The 21,557-nt window shown below is 38.7% G+C and overlaps 12 protein-coding genes across 12 annotated transcripts; 6 read left to right on the forward strand and 6 right to left on the reverse strand.

The window, feature by feature from the left end:
• Nucleotides 1-2: 2 nt before the first annotated feature.
• SWC3 (Swc3p) lies at nt 3-2,351 on the reverse strand (the record flags this gene model as incomplete). Its single annotated transcript, XM_022817962.1, has 1 exon — nt 3-2,351. The coding sequence occupies one exon, from the start codon at nt 2,349-2,351 to the stop codon at nt 3-5; it is 2,349 nt and encodes a 782-aa protein (XP_022674677.1).
• Nucleotides 2,352-2,610: 259 nt separating this feature from the next.
• Nucleotides 2,611-5,949, forward strand: SMC5 (DNA repair ATPase SMC5; the record flags this gene model as incomplete). Its single annotated transcript, XM_022817964.1, has 1 exon — nt 2,611-5,949. One exon carries the CDS (start codon nt 2,611-2,613, stop codon nt 5,947-5,949), a length of 3,339 nt encoding a protein of 1,112 aa, XP_022674678.1.
• A 286-nt stretch (nt 5,950-6,235) lies between these two features.
• Nucleotides 6,236-7,843, forward strand: MSE1 (glutamate--tRNA ligase MSE1; the record flags this gene model as incomplete). The annotated part of the gene is made up of 1 exon (XM_022817965.1): nt 6,236-7,843. One exon carries the CDS (start codon nt 6,236-6,238, stop codon nt 7,841-7,843), a length of 1,608 nt encoding a protein of 535 aa, XP_022674679.1.
• A 277-nt stretch (nt 7,844-8,120) lies between these two features.
• On the forward strand, nt 8,121-8,873 carry OPI10 (Opi10p; the record flags this gene model as incomplete). Its single annotated transcript, XM_022817966.1, has 1 exon — nt 8,121-8,873. One exon carries the CDS (start codon nt 8,121-8,123, stop codon nt 8,871-8,873), a length of 753 nt encoding a protein of 250 aa, XP_022674680.1.
• Nucleotides 8,874-8,908: 35 nt separating this feature from the next.
• SIL1 (Sil1p) lies at nt 8,909-10,159 on the reverse strand (the record flags this gene model as incomplete). Its single annotated transcript, XM_022817967.1, has 1 exon — nt 8,909-10,159. The coding sequence occupies one exon, from the start codon at nt 10,157-10,159 to the stop codon at nt 8,909-8,911; it is 1,251 nt and encodes a 416-aa protein (XP_022674681.1).
• A 487-nt stretch (nt 10,160-10,646) lies between these two features.
• CYS3 (cystathionine gamma-lyase CYS3) lies at nt 10,647-11,819 on the reverse strand (the record flags this gene model as incomplete). Its single annotated transcript, XM_022817968.1, has 1 exon — nt 10,647-11,819. One exon carries the CDS (start codon nt 11,817-11,819, stop codon nt 10,647-10,649), a length of 1,173 nt encoding a protein of 390 aa, XP_022674682.1.
• A 969-nt stretch (nt 11,820-12,788) lies between these two features.
• On the reverse strand, nt 12,789-13,112 carry RPP2A (ribosomal protein P2 alpha; the record flags this gene model as incomplete). The annotated part of the gene is made up of 1 exon (XM_022817969.1): nt 12,789-13,112. The coding sequence occupies one exon, from the start codon at nt 13,110-13,112 to the stop codon at nt 12,789-12,791; it is 324 nt and encodes a 107-aa protein (XP_022674683.1).
• An 871-nt stretch (nt 13,113-13,983) lies between these two features.
• Nucleotides 13,984-14,412, forward strand: RPS15 (40S ribosomal protein uS19; the record flags this gene model as incomplete). The annotated part of the gene is made up of 1 exon (XM_022817970.1): nt 13,984-14,412. One exon carries the CDS (start codon nt 13,984-13,986, stop codon nt 14,410-14,412), a length of 429 nt encoding a protein of 142 aa, XP_022674684.1.
• A 755-nt stretch (nt 14,413-15,167) lies between these two features.
• On the reverse strand, nt 15,168-17,048 carry DEP1 (Rpd3L histone deacetylase complex subunit DEP1; the record flags this gene model as incomplete). Its single annotated transcript, XM_022817971.1, has 1 exon — nt 15,168-17,048. The coding sequence occupies one exon, from the start codon at nt 17,046-17,048 to the stop codon at nt 15,168-15,170; it is 1,881 nt and encodes a 626-aa protein (XP_022674685.1).
• Nucleotides 17,049-17,887: 839 nt separating this feature from the next.
• NOP12 (rRNA-processing protein NOP12) lies at nt 17,888-19,234 on the forward strand (the record flags this gene model as incomplete). Its single annotated transcript, XM_022817972.1, has 1 exon — nt 17,888-19,234. One exon carries the CDS (start codon nt 17,888-17,890, stop codon nt 19,232-19,234), a length of 1,347 nt encoding a protein of 448 aa, XP_022674686.1.
• Nucleotides 19,235-19,603: 369 nt separating this feature from the next.
• Nucleotides 19,604-20,383, forward strand: SYN8 (syntaxin; the record flags this gene model as incomplete). Its single annotated transcript, XM_022817973.1, has 1 exon — nt 19,604-20,383. One exon carries the CDS (start codon nt 19,604-19,606, stop codon nt 20,381-20,383), a length of 780 nt encoding a protein of 259 aa, XP_022674687.1.
• Nucleotides 20,384-20,647: 264 nt separating this feature from the next.
• Nucleotides 20,648-21,262, reverse strand: KLMA_20361 (uncharacterized protein; the record flags this gene model as incomplete). The annotated part of the gene is made up of 1 exon (XM_022817975.1): nt 20,648-21,262. One exon carries the CDS (start codon nt 21,260-21,262, stop codon nt 20,648-20,650), a length of 615 nt encoding a protein of 204 aa, XP_022674688.1.
• Nucleotides 21,263-21,557: the final 295 nt, after the last annotated feature.

A 21,557-nucleotide genomic window follows, 5' to 3' on the forward strand; every position in this document is an offset into this window, starting at 1 on the left:
TTTTATAGAATTTGCTTCTTTTGTCTTTTACTTTTGAAGTTTTGTTCATAGTCTCTCAAGTTCACACGTAAGCTTTCCGCTAGATCTTTATCATCATATGCGTCTAGTTGGTACCATAAATTATAACCACTTAATCTGCTTCCACGGTCAAGAATACTTTTCATATACTGCTGAACTTTCTCTTGTGGATGGAAACTATTCAATATAATATTTGAAAATTTCTTTGGGATTCCTGTTAACTTAAGAGTGATTGGAGAGAATAGAGGATCCGGACATCTAGCATCATCAAAAGGATTGTAATCTTCTGGCTTTATAATATCCTCTCCGCTTTTTTTTTTATTCAATTCTTTTAGTTTACGAGTCTTAAACAACGAAACCTCCCTACGATTGTGGATAACAATAAAGGATAAAAGGTAGCTTTCTTCATCTTCCAGTTGTTCTAGAATGGAGTACTTTGGTAATAAGAAACGTACATTAGCATTTTCAACATATTCAAATACTATATCTGCACCGTTAGAGTATTTTTGTTGAAATGTCGTTAATTGCATAGCTTTTTCTTCCTCTTCCTCTTCTTCTGTTTTCACCTTTGTCCTCTTTCTGTATTTGCGTTTTGGTCGTGGTGCATCGGTTTCACCCTCCGGTTTGGATGTTTGCGATGAATTGTTACTAGTTTCAGAAGATACAGTTTTATTACCTTCATTCTGCTCATTGTTAACTTTATTCTCCTGGACACCTTCCATTTTGCTTTCATGGGAAGCTTTTTCGTCATCCTCTTTTTCATCATTATCGCTACTACTGTCGCTGTCGCTACTACTATCACTGTCACTATCACTATCACTATCACTTTTAGTAGATTTATTATCATTCTCAGTAGAGCTTACTGTTTTGGCACTGTCTTCTTGGTTACTGCTTAAGGAGGGTGAACGACTCTCCTTCTCAATCTCTTTGTCATCAGACACCCTTTCCTCACCGGTACTTGGAACATCTCTCGATTGGTTGTTTTCACTGTTAGAAGAATCCTGTTGTTTTTCCTGAGAAACTTCTGGTTCCCCATCATTAGCATCTTTACTCTTCGTATCTTCATAAGGTTTTTGTTCTTCTATTTTATCAACTTTTTGTTCCTCCTTGCTTTCAGTTGTCTGCTCCTCTGAGTTTTCAATCTTTTGTTCCGCTTTGCTTTCATTTTTCTGCTCCTCTGGGTTTTCAATCTTTTGTTCCTCCTTGCTTGTAGTTATCTGCTCCTCTGACTTTTCAATCTTTTGTTCCTCCTTGCTTTCAGTTGTCTGTTCCTCAACAGTATCACATTTCTCTGGATCTCCGGTGTCTTTTTTCTGTTCTTCATCAGAGTCTTCATCATCGGTTACATCTACTTCTTCCAGCATTGGTTTCCAAGTACCGCTAGGCGGAGGCATCGCTTTGGCTTTTTCAATATACTTCTTGAATAATGTTATTTCCGCCAGACTTGCATGGCCTCCTGCAACCTTTATCATCAAATCGTTCAATTGTTTATCATTTCGTGCCATCTTATTCAAATTTAAAATCATTACTTGCTCCTCGTAAGGTTTAGGTCTCACCACCGCTTTCATTTTTTTTTTTTTAGCAGCCGATCCTTCTGCAGATGTGGTACTTGGTTTCGTTGGTTTTGGGGTAGTTATTGGGGTTTGTTTAGCGGATTCGTTCTTCTTCGCATTTTTCTCTGCCTCTAATCTCTTAGCGCTCTTCTTGTATGGTTTCCTGGGCTTTTTAACTTTTTCTTTATTCTTATTCTTTTCCTTTTCCCTTTCCAGAGCTTCTTGTTTCAGTTTTTTCCTAAGGAGTTTACGTTCTTTCTTAAGTCTCTTTTCCTCTTCTTGTTGTTTCTTTCGCACTTCTCTATCCCTCTTCTTAGCCTCCTTGGCCTCGACCCACGCCTTTTCTACCTCATCATTTTTTAAGATGAAGAGTCGAATAGGAAACTGGTGAGGACCGCCCTGCATCATACAATCACATAGCTTGTTCATTCTCTCTCTAGCAGCAGATTGATCAATAGAATCAGGATCGATCCCTTCCTTTTTCAACTCTTCCCGTTCCTTTATATTCATATATTGTTTTGCCCAGTAAAGTTGAAACATTTCTCCCTTCACCCATGTTCTCCTGCTGCTGAGCAAAGACGTATAAAGTACAGCAGAATCTTTTACTGATAATGGGTAATTCAACGTATCATATCGTGGAACCTCTATAGAACTTGGCAAGTCTTCCACCATGTAATAAGGCCGTGACTTGTCATCTCCATCTGCTAGCCCATATGTATCCAGTTCATAATCGTTATTCAAGTTCTCCTTTGCTTGTCTTCTGCTACGTTTCTTGGACATATTAAACGTCCCTCACAATAGCTCTATACCGTCCCTCTGTAGTTCTGCTTCCCTGAGCACTTCATTTGAATTGTAGCCCTCTAGGGCATAAATGTTTCTTGCGATGTGTATTTTTTTAATATCTTAAAAACTGTAATCAACAAAAGATTCTGGTATTTAACAAAGATACATATGCTCTCATCAACAAACAAAACGCGTATGCAGTACGCGTTTTTTGATAGTTTTAGATAACCAGAGCCATGCAATTTAGTATATCGATATGACTTCAATAATAAATTTCGCTGACTACGTGGATTCGGAAAGTTTTACAAGTCAAAAGGAAGGATCAAATTCTAATAGACCATCCAATAGCTACAACTCATCATCAAAGAAACTTAGAATTCAAAGAAGTAATATCGATGAGTTCAAACCTGGTGCTATTGTTAAGCTGAAGGTTACGAACTTTGTTACATATGCTTTGACCGAATTTCATCTCTCTCCCTCTTTAAATATGATTATAGGACCAAACGGTTCAGGAAAATCGACGTTTGTTTGTGCAATATGTTTAGGGTTAGCCGGAAAGCCTGAGTACATTGGGCGATCAAAGAAAGTTGAAGAGTATATCAAAAACGGAACTGATCAAGGGACTATTGAGATCACCCTCAAAAACTCAGAGCTTTTATCTCCTAGTAGCTTCCCCATGATCAATGAAAGTGATGATGTTGTTCACATTAAGCGAGTAATGGTTAGGGGTAGGAAAAAATCCGAGTATTTTGTGAATAATGTATCAGTTGATGAAACTGTTGTGAGAAGCTTGGTACAATCACTAAATATCCAGCTGGATAACCTTTGTCAGTTTCTTTCGCAAGAACGTGTAGAGGAGTTTGCAAAGTTAAAACCAGATACATTACTCAATGAAACAATCAGGTCAGTAGAAGCAGGACTTCTCGAAAAGTTGAACCAGTTAAAAAGTTTGCAATTTGAGGGAGATGATTTGAAAAAAGAATTAGAATCTAATGAAGCGAATCTCGGGAAATTGATAAGTCAAAGAGATACTCTGGAAGGTCAAGTTCATGCACTAGAGCTCTACGAGGAAAAGACTCGCCAATTGGAGCTACATGAAAAATTGCTGAATTATGCCTATGTAAAAGAGCATAAGGAAAGAAATAAAGACCTAAAAGCCAAATGTACAACCTTGACTAAAGAGATAAAAAAAATGGAGAAGGAAAAGAAACCGTATGTTGATCTAGGATCAAAATTGCGAGAAGATGAGGATAGATGTAAGATAACCCTAGAAGAACTCGACAGAGAACGATATTCTACGAAGGCATCTTTTAATCGTACAAGAGAAAAACTGAATGCAATCGCCAAGAAACTTCAAGATGGCAACCAAAGGGTAAGTTACCTTAAAACCAGAAATAAAAATTTGAAAGAGGAAATTAAGGATTGTCAAGAAAAAATCAAAACCCTAGAAGCATCCAAAGCTGATATTCAACTACCAGATCCTTCCTTGATAGAATCTGTAGATAGAAAGATAGAAGAACTTAGAGAGGGGAGAGCAATACTTAATGATACCTTGACCGACGTTGATAATAAAATAACCACAATAAAATATAGCATTGAATCGGCCAAGAAAGAGTATGCATTAACACAGAGATTACTTTCAGGTAATGATAAACTTCATTTGTTAGATGAATTTGGACAGAATAACAATACTATCTTTTTGGAAATGAAAGATGCGATTCAATATGTTCGGTCATTGCCAGACGCTAGAGGTAAGATATTTGAACCACCAATACTCTCGATAGCAGCAAAGAGTCAAACCTATGCAGCATATTTGGCCTCTTGTGTGGACTTTCATACTAGTATGTCTCTAACAATGTTAGATAAGGAAACATATGATCAATTCAGTGAAGATATTGTCTCTAAATTTAAGGTGAATATAAGAGAGGTGTCGAATCAGACTACTGAACCTCCGATGTCTAGAGAAGAACTGAGAAAGTATGGATTTGAAGGTTATTTGGTGGACTTTATCGACGGTGAAGAGAATGTTATTAGGATGCTCTGCCAACAGCAAAAAATACACATGATTCCTGTTACAAGACAGGATTTGAGTGCTTCTCATTTAGAGCGATTGAAAAGACCAGATAATAACGGAAATATTCCTTTTCCGAGGTTCATAGCAGGAAAATATATTCATACAATCAAAAAATCAGAATATGGTTCAAGACAATCATTTTCGTCATCCACGGCTATCGATATGAAAAATAGGTTTTATCTTGGGTCAGCTATGAGTGCTACAGAATCAAGTAGACTTAGATCGACGATTGATAATCTAACGAATAGGATAAAGGATCTTGAAAAGGAACTTCGCAAATTTAAAGATAAGAGGGCTAGTAAAGAAAACGAACTCGCCGATTTGAATCATACTATGAATAACTTCAATACTCAAAAGAGTGAGCTTACAAAAGGAGCCAAAAAACTTAACCAAATCGATGTTAAAATAGGTCAGTTCAAGGAAAAAATGCAAGGTAATACTGAGAAATTACGTGTCGATACTACAGAAACGATGAAAATGTTAGAAGAATCGTTGAAGAAAATGTATGAAGAAGAGCGTGCCCTGATTTTGGATTTGCCTCGTTACACGGCAAGATTACAGCAATTAGATGTTGAAATGCTAACCAAATCAATGGAAAAGTTGGACATTACTATAAAATTAAACTCATTATCACACGTCTGTCTTAAGCTAGAGGAGGCATTACAACTTAAGAGAGAGGAGCGCGCAGATGCTATAGAAGAATATAAAAATGGCAAAGACACATCTGATTATAAGAAATGGACAGATACTATCAAACGTTTCTCAGAATCAGAGAAGAACATTCTCAATGAAATTGCTACCAATTACCATGAGCAGAGCCAATTCAACTCTGAATATATTGAAAGCATTATAGATAGACTAACCAGTGAATTGTCCCTAATTAATAATGATGCGTCTGTTATCGAAATCTTAAATAAGACTGTTGAAAGTATCAAATCTCTCGAAAAGACCATTCCTATTCAAAGAACAAAAATAGGCGCTAATGCGCAACTGATTGAAGATATTAGGAGAGAGTTAGAGCCAAGTCTTGATACAATTATACAACAAATTTCTAAGAAGTTTGCTTCACTATTCGTGTATGTGGGAAGTGCAGGTGAAGTTAAACTCGTTAAACCAGAAAAATTCAGCGATTGGCGCATCGAAATCAGAGTAAAATTTAGGGATAACAGCGAATTGCAACAGCTTAACCCCCATATCCAATCTGGTGGTGAAAGAGCTGTCTCTACAGTTCTCTATATGATCGCTTTGCAGCAGTTTACATCTGCACCTTTCAGAGTTGTAGACGAAATTAACCAAGGTATGGATCAATCTAATGAAAGAATCGTTCACAAAATCATGGTTGAGAACGCATGTGCTGCAAATACCTCGCAATACTTTTTAATAACGCCAAAACTCCTAACGAATCTATACTATCATGAGAGAATGAGGATACATTGCGTTTTTGCAGGTTCTTGGATTCCAGACCCTATAGCTAATCCTGAAAGAGTTCATTTTGGTGAAACCTCATCGTACATCTTATGATACGCTCTTTTAAGTTCTCTATATATACTATAGCGATATCAGATACTACTTTACTTAGTGCTAATACGATAGATATTTATATAAATATCTGTTAACTATTGTTTTTATATATTGGTGAATTAGTAAATTTACCATTGAATTTCCATTTTTACTTATAATCAAATTGCAGATCCCAATATCAATTGAAATATGAACTAATAGTGATTCTCATCTTTAAGAAAGCCAAAAATGCAGAGGAATAGAGGGTGATCGTTAATACTCAACAGTCACGTGCAATATTATCGGTATGTCGAGTATCTCTGGATACAGGAGGCTGTATTCGTCCTTATCGAAGTCTAAATTGGGCAATATACTCAATGGATCCGGCAAGAAGTCACTTTTTGTCAAAAAGCCAGTAAAAGATGTACATCCAAAATACCCCGTAAGGACCAGATTCGCGCCTTCTCCTACAGGGTTTTTACACATGGGATCACTAAGAACAGCATTGTACAACTATTTGCTTGCAAAGAACACTGGTGGTGAATTTCTCTTAAGATTAGAAGATACCGACCAAAAAAGACTTGTACCAGGAGCAGAAGAAAGTTTATATGATACTTTAAAATGGTGCAATATTGAGTATGATGAGGGTCCTGGTATCAATGAAATTCATGGACCTTATAGACAGAGTGATAGAACAGAAATCTATCAAAAATACATCAACATCCTATTGGAAAAGGGCCATGCCTATCGCTGTTTTTGTCCCAAAGAACGTCTCGATACGTTGAGAAGCTCCGCAAGAAGATTGCAGCCACCAACTACAGTAAGTTATGATCGTCATTGCTACAAAATGTCACAAGAGGATATTGCAAAACATTTGGATGCAAATGTGCCATTTACTGTAAGATTCAAGTCTCCGCAGAAATATCCGCCGTTCGAGGATCTTCTACATGGTAAGCTTGATATGCAACCACAAGTAAATGTCATGGATGTACGATATGATGATCCAATTCTTATGAAGTCAGATTATCTACCAACTTATCATTTCGCGAATGTTGTTGATGACCACTTAATGAAAATTACCCATGTAATTAGAGGAGAGGAATGGCTACCATCAACACCGAAGCATATTGCCCTATACGAAGCATTTGGGTGGACACCACCTCACTACGTTCATATTCCACTATTGACGTCTACTAGCGACAAAAAATTGAGCAAGAGAAAAGGCGATGCGGATGTCAGAACAATGCGTGCTAAGGGCATCTTGCCTGAGGCTTTGATTAACTTTAGTGCTCTCTTTGGATGGGCACCTCCAAGAGAACTAGCTGCTGCTAATCATGAATGTTTTGAGCTCAAAGAATTAGTTAAAATTTTTGATTTAAACCATCTTACGAAGGGAAATGCTAAGGTTGATGACAAGAAGTTGTATTATTTCAATAAGCATTACCTTTCTAAAAGATTGAAGAATCCCGTGGACTTTGAAGAACAATTGCAAATTGCTTATGACTACATGAAGCCAAACTACCATGATTTGGATATAGAACAATTGCGGAAAGCCTTGAACTCTATAGGAGGATACTTGACTACAATTTATGACATAGATTCGGAGTTCTACTATCTCTTCAAGGACCCACAGTACGAAAACGAAAATGCTTTAAATTTCCTAAAATCTCATGATACCGCCCAGGTTCACAAAGTTCTTGCTTTTATGAATGGAAAGATCGAAGAATCTAACATATCAGAGCTCATAAAAATAACAGAAGCTGAGCTATCGGTTCCTAAGAAAGTTATCTTTGAAAGTGTCAGATTTGCTCTTGCAGGTTCCATTCCTGGAGTCAAACTCCCAGTCCTGGTGCAGATAATAACCCCTAATGAGTCTAATAGAAGGTTAGAGTATGCGCTACACCAGCTGCCCTGATAGAGATATACCTACTTAACTCATGTAAATAAACCCTTTAACCTGTATATGTCAATTTTTGGATAATATTATAATTGTTTATTATAGCTGATCTTAGTGGAACTTTCTCGAACTTAGAAGAAAATGCAGAGAGATGAGCCTAAGAACATCTCTGATATTGAGGGGTACAAATAAAAGAGAAGACGGACTTTCTTAACTAATAGATACTTTTGAAATGCTGAGGCACCATAGCTATATCCATATATCCTGAGCTAAGGGCGCCGACATTGCTGATAGAATGTTTGCCGCAATTGCATCTGGAAATCCGCTTCAATTGTCCACGGAAGTACCAAATTCTAATGGTTTACAGCACACAATTGTGCTCTCCTCTACAAAGCCTAAATCATACTCACATATAACATTGTTCATATTACCAAATGTTACATTCCCGCAGGAGTTTTTGGCAACAGTGTATTTCAAATTGAATCCTGCAGAAGATTTTAAATTATTCGGTTACTTGGGTAATGAGAAACCAAGTGCAATTTTTAAGGTCAAGCTGCCCCAGTTGAATGCTAGTGCTGGTGCTGGTACCATGCCAAACGTTACTGACGGTCTAGGGGAAATAGATATGGAAGATGATTCAGCGTTAAATAATGGAGATGGTGGCTTCGCAGGCATTAATGAAAACGGAAGTAATAACATCTCGGAGCTTATAATTGGTATTTCTATAGAACCAAGAGTTGACGCCCTTAACAAGCTAAATCAATGGAAAGCAGAACAAGCTGCTCTAAACTCTGGGGTTGGTCCTGGAACCATGGTCTTGTCTAGGAATTCAGCCCAAATTCTAACAGCAGGAGCACTTGCAAAACAATACCCTATCGTTACACAAGATTTAGCTGCAAAGATTGTACAGCATGCATATAACTATTTGACAGGTTTTGTTGATCCGCAAGGTAATGTATCGATAAAGAGATTCGATACTTGGTGGGATAAATTCAAAACAAGGTTGAAGAGTGATGCATCATTCCTAGATGAAGTAACAAAAGATTAGAAATACTGTAACGTTATATAATAGTTATACAAAGCTCAAAGCTCATCCGCTCCTAAATTACTGTCCTCATCGTAAAGTCTTTCCTTGAGTCTGGCCGCATTGGGATTTCCGAAAACCATATGTCTGCTTTGTGCAAGTTGATCATCAAACTCCAGTTGATCAACATCTCTTTTATAGACCTCATCCTTAGATTTTTCTCTACGTGATTCAATTTCAACAATTAACCAGTTGATGAAATCCGTGTCTATCTTGATACTTTCTTTGAAGTTTTCCTTTATGAAACACACACAATTGAAAAACTCTCTTAGGTGGAATTCATCAAGTTCAGGAACTTGAAGGAAATTGGTTAGTTCATTGGTCCATTTTTGAACTACCACTAGATTTTTATCTGGTCCATTTACAGTATTCACGTTGTTCTTATTGTAATATTTTGAGATAATCTCAAGAACCTTGATTTTTGACACAGGGTCCATAGCCTGATAATGTCTCCATAGAATTTCATCGTTAATTGTAACCTTTTCTGATCTACTAAATATAACATCTAGCATTGAAAGAAATCTTTTGACAAGCAAGGCATTATCTGCAGAGTCGCCAAGTTTACTCAATTCGTTGTAGATTTTTGTAGTACTTTCTGGGTAATTCTCATTAATAAAATCAATGCTTGGGGGATTATTTCTTAAACTGCTTAGAATTATTCTTGCAGCTAATTCTCTGACCTGGGTTGGCACGGATTCATTAAAAGCAAAGGATTCAAGTGTTTGATATTCATTCGATATGATCTTGAAACCCTTCTTGTAATCATGGGCGAATTCAGCAAGGTCGTCTAATACAGACTCGACATCGACCCAGTTCTGTGAATTACTTTGTTCAATAACATCTCTTATTTTAGCAAATTCTTTAGAGAATTCGTGCTCTTCTTTGGTAGATAGTTCGGAGTGTTTGTTAGTTTCCGCGATAACTAATTCATTTTGTGCTGACTCTTGATTCTCACCTAGTTTAGCTTCTTTGACACCCTTTTCAAGGCTGATTCTGATATCAAGCCCTGGTGGTAATCTTTGAGCAGGTTTGATGACTTTCCATTCATTGGTAGGCTCAAAGACCTTGGGATAGCATTCTTCCGCATTGCAGATCAAATGGTCACCGATTACTAAGCCTGCTTCTTCATCATCTTGTTTTATGTCTATCTTTGGTTCTTGTTCAGAATCAGACAGGGAAGTTGCAGTTGATTTTGCCAAGAACATCACAAGCAGCAGTGTCAGCACCCTATGAACACTTTTAAATCTCATTTTGAGCCTAACTCTGAATATATTATCGGCAGACGCTTGTTGTTTCGGGTTTGAATTCAAGTCGCTATCTATGATTAACTTTAAGTGGCGGAAAGCTTTGGTAAATCACTATTATTTAAAGGTCGAGAGCTCTCTTAATTATTGAACATCTTCAAGTCATGTGACCATAGAATTCGGGTCCATAACGAACACGTATCAAGAATAAAGGTAAAGGGTCGCGTAACGCCAAGTACTATGTAAAAATGCCATTCGTGGTATTATCAAAAGACACTGGCAAGCAAAAGATTTGCCTTAAAGTTAACCTTTACTTAATGCTTGTTTTTTCGACTCTCTTATAAGGTTTTGCCAAAATAAACCATAAAGCTCAGTTGAACGAATAAGTAAGTGAAACACATAAGTTGAAGTAGAATTAAATTGAATCATATTTAGTTTACACTATCCGAAGGAGACCCCTTAATTATTAGGTCTGATTATTTAGGACTTTTGCTTAGTTAGCGGCAGCTAGAGCTTGCTTAATGTCTTCCAAAAGATCATCGGCGTCTTCAATACCAATGGACAATCTGATCAAGTCATCGTAGACACCTGAGGCTTCTCTTTGTTCCTTTGGAATACCACCGTGAGTCATGACGGCTGGGACTTCCAATAGAGATTCGATACCACCTAGAGACTCTGCTAGAGTGAATAGTCTGGTTGAAGAAGAGAATTTGGAAGCGGCTGCGGCACCACCCTTAATTCTAAATGAGATCATACCACCACCTAGACTGTCACGGTGTTGCTTCTTAACGACTTCGTAACTTTCATGAGTTGGCAAACCTGGGTAGTTGACAGCAACAACGTTGTCGTTGGCAGCCAAGAATTCAGCAATCTTTTGAGCAGTCAAGGAAGCTTGTCTAACTCTCAAGTGTAGAGTCTTGACACCACGGTGAGCCAACCAAGCATCGAATGGAGATGGAATGGCACCAATAGCGTTTTGCAAGAATTGCAATCTTTCGTAGATTGCTTGGTCGTTGGTAGCCAAGACACCTAAGACGACATCAGAGTGACCGTTAATGTATTTTGTAGCGGAGTGGACAACAATGTCAGCGCCAAAGTTCAATGGGTTGGACAAGTATGGGGATAGGAAAGTGTTGTCAACGACAAGTAGAATGTCGCTGTTGATGGCCTTAACAGCCTTGGCGACCTTTTCGATATCGGTGACCTTCAAGGTTGGGTTGGTTGGAGATTCGATCCAGACCAATTTGGTGTTTTCCTTGACCAAGGATGGCAATTCTTCGTGCAAGTTGTTGGTGAAAGTGGTGTCGACACCGTGGGCATTTGCAACCTTGGTGAAGTATCTGTGTGTACCACCGTAAACATCACCAATAGAAACAGCGTGGGAGCCTTGTGGTAGAGATTGCAAGATGACGGCAGTGGTTGCAGAACCAGAAGAGAAAGCTAGACCGTACTTACCGTTTTCCAAAGCAGCAATAGCATCTTCCAAGTTCTTTCTGTTTGGGTTTTGAGATCTAGAGTACTCATATTCACCAATTGGTTGAGCTGGAGCGGTTTGCTTGAAAGTGGTAGATAGAGAGATTGGTTCAATAACGGAACCGTGAACGTCGACGTGAGCACCGGCGTGGATGGCCTTGGTAGCGAATTTATCAGTTGGTAATAGACCCATTTTTTCTAGTGTGTCAATTGATGGTTTTTGGAGGATTGAGTGAATTGGCCCAAGAAGCAAAATTATTTATGTCACTTATCAAGTCGATCCGATTAACTCTTCTTCGCTTACAAAAGCTCTGGCATTATATACAAACTAAACAACACCTCTAGAATTAGCCATATACTACAAGTGGTACGCAGCCAAATGGCGATGACAATTGACATTTACGATGACATGCCTCAGCTTCTGCTTCTGCTTCTGCTCAGTGTATTAGAAATCAAGCCCGGTTGTTGCAGGCGCTATTCATGTCTTTGTTTCTTTTCGCGGAATTGTCGTTCTCGAGACGAGAAACCTCCTAGACCCAGCTGCAGTAGAACTTTCAAGCCCAGGGTGCTCCACAAAAGGAATGAGAAAACTGTGGAAATTACACGTGACGCTGTATGATAATCTCGCAGTCACCCAACTGTGGCTTTTAACGAAGTAATATCAATTTTTTTTTTATTTTATTCTGAATGAAATAAAAAAAAAAAAAAGAATAAATAAATAATCCAACCGTTCATCTGACGATGTTGGTCATGTGACACATTTCGTTTGCCAGTGACAGAGACAGAGGCAGAGACAGAGACAAAACCTCCATTCAAGCAAGTCTCTTTCTTTATATTAAGTTTGTTTGATTTCTCACAATAGAAACTAGACAATAACAGGTTATTATTATCATTATCGGAATTATATAACTCTGTATGTAGGTTTGGCGTAGTTGTACATGATAAAATACGCATCACAGGGAATCCGGAAGGAGAACCCTTAATGCCTATGCTGAAGGGCTCAAAAAAGGTGCACTTTCATGTGCACAGTAAAACAAATTAGAGATTAAAAGGTAATAAAAAAAGACTTAAAACGAAAGGAACGACACACCATAGCATAAAAGCATTGTGACGAGACGTAACCTTGTTTCTGTAATATATTTATAGTTTTTTTCCCAATTGTTTAATCGAATAGACCGAAACCCATGTCGTCGTCGGATTCTTCCTTTTCGGATTCAGCAGCTTCTTCAGCAGCAGCTTCAGCGGAAGCACCGGAAGCAGCAGCACCAGAAGCAGCAGCACCAGAGGAGGCTGGGACGGAAGCCAACTTTTCGTTACCTTCAGCGATAAGTTCTTCAACAGACTTACCTTCCAAAGCAGACAACAAGGTGGAGACCTTTTCTTCTTCAACTTCAATACCGACAGATTCTAAGACGGCCTTGACATTGTCAGAGGATGGGGTGTTGCCAGCGGCGTTCAACAACAAGTAAGCAGCCAAGTACTTCATCTTTTCGTTCCTTGATTTGTCTGAAGGGAGATTGTGCTAAAACACTCTTGAAAGCCATCTTGAAATTAACACATAGTATGAACGTAATTGCCAACAAATACTGTTCTAAATTATCGAAAACTATCTTATGTTTCTGTATAGTAAGTAGCTGTAAGGTGCTCAATGCAGTTGGGAACCATCGATCGTATTGCAAAACCTCGCTGCCAAACTTCCAGAGCATGAGGGTAGCGAGATTGAAACATTATCGACGGTCCATGGGAATACTGTAGGAGATATTGAATTTCCTCTTTTGGAAATAGTTAACATTAAATAGCTGTGGTGTGCTGTTGGTACCTTTATATTTTGTTGTTTTTATTATGCGATGTGTGGGTTCGCAGTCCTTGAAAATTAGTTTTTTTTTAATTTTTCCCTCCAATTTTGCAGCTGCCATTGCCTGCTTCCCAAGCGGTACCTTTGCTAGCTACTGCTTGTGGTGCTCTCCCCCTCCATTCTCTTTCTCTTTTCCCTTTCCTTTCTGCCTAGGGAAGGAAACCGACCGCCCCACGAAACTCTGCTCTCTGCCTAGCTCCTCCCATCCATCCTCCTGTCTATTCTCTGCCTAGCTACCCTCTGGTGTCCCTCGGGCGTCCCTCTGGTCTCTATCCAGCAGGCTTCTCCCTTCCGCAACTGTAGCGGACAATCCACCCACCTTCGGAATTTGCCAGGATACTGACAATTCACTTTGAATATACGTTAGAAACAGTGTAAATAGTAGTGAATATACTTATCCTATAGCAAGTTGTGTATTAGAGGCTAGTTTTAGTTAGTATTCAGACTTTGTTTAGTTGTAAGAGGTACTCAACGTCGAACCGAAATAAGAAAGCAAGCCACCATGTCTGAAGCCGCTGCTCCAAGAAAGAGATCCTTCAAGACCTACTCTTACAAGGGTGTTGATCTAGAAAAGTTGTTGGAAATGCCAACCGAAGAATTCGTCAAGTTGGCTCCAGCCAGAGTTAGAAGAAAGTTCGCTCGTGGTTTGTCTGAAAAGCCAGCTGGTTTGATGAAGAAGTTGAGAGCTGCTAAGCTTAACGCTCCAGAAAACGAAAAGCCAGCTGTCGTCAGAACTCACTTGAGAAACATGATCATTGTTCCAGAAATGATCGGTTCTGTCGTTGGTGTCTACAACGGTAAGGTTTTCAACCAAGTTGAAATCAGACCAGAAATGGTTGGTCACTACTTGGGTGAATTCTCCATTACTTACACCCCAGTTAGACACGGTAGAGCTGGTGCCACCACCTCTCGTTTCATCCCATTGAGATAAATTTATTAATTAGAAATAAAAGGATTCTATAAGCAAGAATAAAACCCTATATGCTCATTTTTTATCATTAAAATTCCCAAGCCTGTTATTGGAAATGTCTTCTTCTGTGAATTGATGTGCTTTGATATATGAAATTTTCTCCCAAGCTACTATCCATCTTCATTCAACACTGTCCAATTCTCGTTGGTAACATCGTAAGATTCAATTATTTCACTCCATGTTGGAAGCTCATCTAGCAGTTTATCACCATTGTTTTGATATGTTTTATCGGTTATATATCAGGAGAGTCTTTAGAATGAAGAATATGGCTAGTATTAACGGGAAACATATATACCAAGCACAATTGATATCATTTTTTGATCTTTTCCTGCGGTTGACTTTCCCAATGACATAGGGTTTTTACTCTTCCGTTTGTTTTTATTCTACCTACATTTTATCTCATTTATCACACCTTCTAACAAATGTTTAATTAGTACGAAGTAAGACTTCTTCTATTCCATATATAACAAATATCTTTGTATATTTTAAAATATCAAGGTTTCCCCGAAGTTCAAAATATTAAAGGTTTGGGCATTATTACTTGAACTATTCAAATACATACTAAAGTTACAAACTGTGTATTGGCTGGTAATGGCATCGCCATTCATTTGAAGGCTATTGCTACATGAAAAAAATAGAAGAGGGAACAAAATTGTTAAGTAATCAGATGCTATAGTAGAATACGTTTTCAATTAGGAGGTTCGAGGTAAAGAATGTCAGCGGTGCTGTATTCCTGTAAGATCCTCATGTATTTCGGATTCTTTCAAACTCCCGAGCTCGGGAGCTCCAGGGAACCCGCCATAGTATCTCTTCAAACCATCCAAATCACTTAACTCGTTATTGAATCTCATTCTATCTACAATAACCTCAAGTTTATCAACAGGATTGTTGTGATATCTGAAGTTAATGTTTTCACATAGCAGGTCTTCTGATAATACATCCCCTGGGCGCCTAGGATGTGCAGGAGCTGCGTACCCTGTAATGCAACTTAGCGATTTATTAGCAATTTTGATAGGAACATGATAGTTGACTTCAGGCACAACTACATCCATCTCACGTCTCTCTTTATTAATATCGTACCATTTTTGCGTTGTATCGCTTAATAGTTTATGCTTTAGGTCAGACACTTTTCTGTAAAAGTCTTGATGAATGAAAGTTCTAGTAGCCCTTGTCTCCTTGTCAATGCATTCCAATTCGTATTTCTGTCTTTGGTACATTCTCTTTAGTTTGAAATCGCGAATTGAATCAATCTTTTGGTAGTATGTTTGGAGTTGAGGGTGTGATCCATCCAGGCACATTTGCAATTCATTTTGCAGCTTTGCTAATTTGTTTTCATATAAACTCTGGCGTAGTTTTGCAAACTCGACTTCAATTTTCGTGAGTTCCGATAGCGCTTCTTGCCTTAGTTTTTCTATTTCCATTGGTGAAAGACCGTTTTCAGATTGTGCAGAATCTTCATTTTCTGTATCTTGCTTCTTTTTACTTTCTGTGTCATCCTCATCATCTTCTTCCTCCATTTCTGGTTCCAACTCCTCTTCATCTTCATTATTATCGTCGAGTTCGCTTTCTAGTACGCCATCATCTTCTACTTCTTCTTCTTCAGCTTCGGCATCAGCATCGATGTCACCTTCATGTTCACCGTTCCTATGCGTCTCTTGCTCATTTTCATATGTTCCTGGCTTCAAGTCAGAAGGTAACTTCGGTTTCTTAAAGACTTGCTCAGTTTTGATGCTTGTTGATTCGTTGTCGTCAGAGCCTTTAGTTTCGTCTTCTGCCTTTACTGGTTCTTCATCAAGTTTGCGTTTTTCCGGAACGCCTGATTTTTCTTCTCCGCTCTCAGGACTGTCTGCAGTTGTCTTGCCATTCTCTGATGCATGCTCCTCCTCCGGAAGTTCTTCCTTTTCCGCACTATTGTTTTCTTGTTCGGGCAGGGTCGGTTCCTTTTCCTTGGCAGACCCTAAGTGTTCCAAGTTATCGTTTTTGTCTTCATCAGAAAACCCTTTAACAGCTGCATTCCCCGCTTCTTCGACTTCGCTCTTGTCGTTATTATGTTCAACTCCCGCGTCAGAGCTTGGTGCAGTGCCGTTATCAACTTCTTGGAGAATCTCCTGCTTATCCTCGTGGCCATCCTTGTTACTGTCCTCAGCTACAGGCTTTGTGCTATCGTCGCCATTGGCAACTACCATTTCCGATAATTTAACACGTGACTCGTCTTCTTCTAAGTCCATTTTTTCGGTCTCTGCATCCGATGAAACGTATATGTCCGAAAGCGAAACTGAATTAGGATGTTCAGGCGAAGTAACCTTTGATAATCCACTGGAGCTGTTATCCTCGTAATCCAAATCACCAGCTTTGGATAAACTTCTCGACTTTAACTTATTCGAGTAAGATGTAGCAGCCAAGTTCAAGTTCGGATTCGAATTCCCAGAATCTGAATCGGATACTATCCTGTCAAGAACTTCCTTAGTTAGCTTTGTTGTAGACCCACTGTCAATTCGATCGCCAGTTTCACTACTACCGTTTCTCGAACCCTCTTTATCTACGTCTGCGCCGTTGATTCCCTGTTTTGTCTCTTCTGCTTCTCTGTGCAACTCCATCTGAATATTCTCAAATCTTTAAAACACCGCTTGAACCAGATCAATTCAAACGCATTCACTTCAGACCGTTGCTATACAAACACACACAAAGTATCCTCTTGTCGACTGGTCCTCGATCTTCTGCACGTATTCAGCGTCTTGTTATTTTTTTTGCTTCTTATCAATCGAGAGCCAAAAGGAATACTAAACAAAACAAGTCTAGTGTCTACCACTCGAAATACCTAATATAACTAAGGTTACCACCACTGAAAAGACCTGATTGTCCACAACTATTCCTGGTACTACCCACACTACTCGAATTGCAGTATGAAAACGCCCCCAAACTAATATTCTACCTCCTCGAATCAACAATCGTACCTACAAAAAGTAGAAGTTTAGGTTTCTGCAACTACAAAGCTCTTAGTGCACATATTTTCTTTAAGGAAAAGGAAAGAAATGCGTACACGCAAGACTCTGTTGTTATTACCCTGCCACCACATTTAGAACCTGGGAAAAAAGCCGTGTGGTTTTTTTTTTTTGGTATTCTACGAATCACGTGATACTAGTTTCCTTTTCTGTACAATTTTTTTTTTTTTTTCATCTGAAGAATTACGAAAAATGTTTCTTGTCCCAATTTCTTTTTGGTTAGCTTTGCAGGTTTTTTCACTCTCCAGCTCATCGCACAACATGCTCATCTCGAGTCGAGCTGAATTCAACTGACTTCAATACAGTCTTAAGATAGGACATGACAAACTTAGTGTCGAGTAGAAGAAAGATCTAGAGGGTTTTTGTGATTATTAGGTGGTAATCTTTCAGGGGTAAGCTTCAACACAACGACAGCGGAGTGTAATATAATAGAAATGTCTGCATTGAATCAATTATTTGGGGCCGCATCTGAAACCAAGGCGACTTCTTCGGTGGCATCATTGTTCGCCAAGCCTAACCATGTGGATGAACTGAAGGTGAAAGCCAAGGCAAGAACTGTGCTTCCAGAAATTCCAGTGGAGGAAGAAGAGGAACAGACGGGTGTAGAAGCAGAGGCCGAGGTCGAAGCGGAAGCGGAAGATGAGGAGGCAGAAGTAGAACAACCAAAGAAAAAGAAGAAGAAGACCAAGAAGACGGAAACCGATGAGAACGATGATTTGGAGACTAAATACTATGCTAAAGTTTTGGGTGAAGGTGAAACTGTTGAAGAGAAGGGTGGTGATGATAATAATGACTCTGGTTCTGATTCTGATGAAGAAGTGTCCGAGAAGACTGCGGAAACAGGCTCTGCCGATTCCTCTTCTGCTAAGGTCATCGACTTAAAAGAAAAGGAATTGGAAAAGGCAGAAAGGACCATTTTCGTCGGTAATGTTCCAAATGAAGTAATTACATCTAAGAAATTATACAAGGAATTCAAGAAACTTATTTCCACTGACCCTCGTTCTGAAGAAGAGCTGCTCGCCGCTAACTCTGACAGCATCGATTTCAAGGTGGAGAGTATCAGATTCAGATCGATTGCATTTGAAGAAGCGCTTCCAAGAAAAGTGGCTTTCGTACAACAGAAATTACACAAGTCAAGAGACTCCATTAACGCTTATGCTGTTTACTCGAAACCAGCACCTGTCAAGATCATGTGTCAATATCTAAACGGTAGAGTCTTCCACGATCACCATTTGAGAATCGATTCTATCACTCATCCAGCACCCCATGACAAAAGAAGATCTGTGTTTGTAGGTAACCTTGACTTTGAAGAAATTGAGGAGAACCTCTGGAAGCACTTTGAGTCTTGTGGTGATATTGAATACGTCCGTATTGTTCGTGATTCAAAGACGAACATGGGTAAAGGTTTCGCTTACGTGCAATTTAAAGATTTCCAATCGGTTAACAAAGCATTACTATTACATGACAAAAAGATCCACGAGGGAAAGAAAGCCAGAAAGCTAAGAATCTCCAGGTGTAAGAACATGAAGAAGAGCCAAAATACCCGTCAATCGCCTCTTCCAAATAGAAAACTTAATGAACAACAAAAGACAAAGTTGGGTAGAGCTAAGAAGGTGTTAGGGAAAGCAGACAGATCTAAGCTCGGTGAAGAATTGACTATTGAAGGTTTGAGAGCCTCAAAGGGTGAAACTACACCACTTCTTAAGAGAGTGAAGAAAAGATCAAAGACTGGAAGAGTGACTAAGCGTTCTCTTGCATTTAAGAAGCAGAACCCTCTATGATCAATTAGATATAATAAAAAATAACTTGATTATATGTACATTAACAACTGGTTTATAACTTGCAGTATTTAGTTGCATTAGATGTTTGGGAGGTCCATCCAATGTACACGCGCTTACTTGTATTGAGTACCGCTTACCAGCGGAGTCCGTAGTCACATTATATTGGTTGTTCCGGGTAATAGTATTAAGTTCCTTTCATTATGTTCCTTTAAATAGTATTGAAGCTGCATCATCTCATGCGTACTTGAGCAGTCAATAACAGCTGGCAGAACAAGTACAAGTAATGTGATAGTAGGCACAGTGCTGGACTATTTGAACATTGTGAGTAGCGTAAGGAGATAATAGCTAGATTTCAACACCAAAAAAAATATGAATATTCTAAAGATTGAATACGAGATAGACACCCTATTGGAGATTGTGGATGAACGAATAAGATTAATAGATGTGCTACATATGCAGCCTTCGAAGAATGATAATATGAAACTTAAGAAGCATCTCAATCAATGTATTGACCTACTCAAAGAGTACGAAAATGATGTGATGTCTTCGGAACAAGAGAAGTTTGAAGAATTGGTTTCGAAGTACAACGAGGCTGTTGAAAGTTTGCCAGACGGTGTAGTAGACAGAATGATATATCACTTTGAGCTAAAACCACACTTCAAAGAACAGAAAAAGGTACGCTTTAAGGAGCAGCTTCTGGAAGAATATGAACAGCATGAGCCTAGCAAAAGCTTTAAACCATATAAGGATCATGAAGAAGATACGGATGATTCGCTAGATGCGAAAAAGCAGGAATTATTAGGGAACCAGGAGGCAGGAACTCCACAGTTAAGCATTTCTAAACATGTTTCAAATCACGATATTTTCATTCAGCAGCAGCAGCAGCTAATGGAGCAGGAAACCCATCTGTCGGGGCTCTCGGATTCTATAAGCAGGACTCATGGCATATCTCTTGAGATCAACCAGGAAGTAGGACATCAAAATGAAGGTCTTTTAACTGATCTCGAAAGACAAGTGGATAGGAGTGAAGGTAACTTGCAGAGAGCGGGAAGACGATTAGATGCATACAGAGCCAATTCGAGGGAGAAAAACACTTGTTTCATCATTGTAATATTAACGGTGATTCTCTTTATATTATTGATTATCTGATGATTGGATTGTGAATATACGTATATATATATACTACAACAGCTTCGTGGAGTAAATAGAGACACAAATACAAAAATATAACTCATAGAATTGAAGTTTGAATTAGTAGGAACATATTAGGGAAATGCGAACATGAACATGAACATGAAATGAACAGGATTAATAGATGCATTTTATGATATACAAGAATAAAGGGGGGAAAGAACCAGGCAAAAGAAAAGTCAGCATGGTTGATTGTTCATTATTTTTAAACTGGACTCCGAGTCACCACTTATTAGTGTTTCCTGCATTGAAAACGTTATTATTGTTGTTGTTACCTTGACCTTTAGATCCTCTTGTATAATAATTTTGCGGATTGGTATTATCATTAACGACATATGATTGATGGGCATTGCCTGATACTAAGTATGGGTTAACATCCGTCCGACTTTGCTTATACTGCTCGATGTTCCCATAGGTCTGTCCTGTACGTGAGTGAAGGTTATGTAAAGGAGCCGGTCCTGTCATCGCATTTGAATTTGTGTCACTGAGGCCCATTCCTACAGAGAGATTAGTGTGCTGAGATACTCTTTGATTATAGGTAGTGAGTCCGTATGAATGCATGACAGCAGGGGCATAACCACTCGTACTATTGTTGTTTACAATCACTGACCAAGCAGGTTTGTTCTCAGGATAAAACATAAGGTCGTCAAAGAATAATTTTTTACTATCTAGCCTGATTCTAGCGTCCCTAACCACTGGATCTGCTATCAGAAAAGCCATATTAGAGTTTGGACCAACGTTAGATCTGCCTTGTTGTTGAATAGGCATCATTGTTTGGTGTTTCGCAAGTGGTGAGGAAACGTCCTTATTCAACGTTTGTAGTAACAGATGATTCATTATTCTTTTTGTCCTTGAGATCTTAATACAGATCTATTTTTTTTTACCACAGACCAGTGGGAAAACGTCAAAAAGATAGACGGCGTACGTTTCAGGGTGGTGAAGAGTATTGTCACTTGCTTTAGGTTCAATCAAAACTAGCACTTGTGTATCACAAAACCTTTGTGTCGCGTTCTCTTTTGCAACTTTAATGTTCTAACCTCATCATGAAGTTTCTATTTTTCATAATTAAAACTTTTCTAAAGTCTGTCTGTACATGAAAAGAAAGATAAGGTTTCCTCATGGAAATAAAGCA

Source organism: Kluyveromyces marxianus, chromosome 2 (genome assembly GCF_001417885.1).
Source record: "Kluyveromyces marxianus DMKU3-1042 DNA, complete genome, chromosome 2".
Classification (NCBI taxonomy): domain Eukaryota; kingdom Fungi; phylum Ascomycota; class Saccharomycetes; order Saccharomycetales; family Saccharomycetaceae; genus Kluyveromyces; species Kluyveromyces marxianus.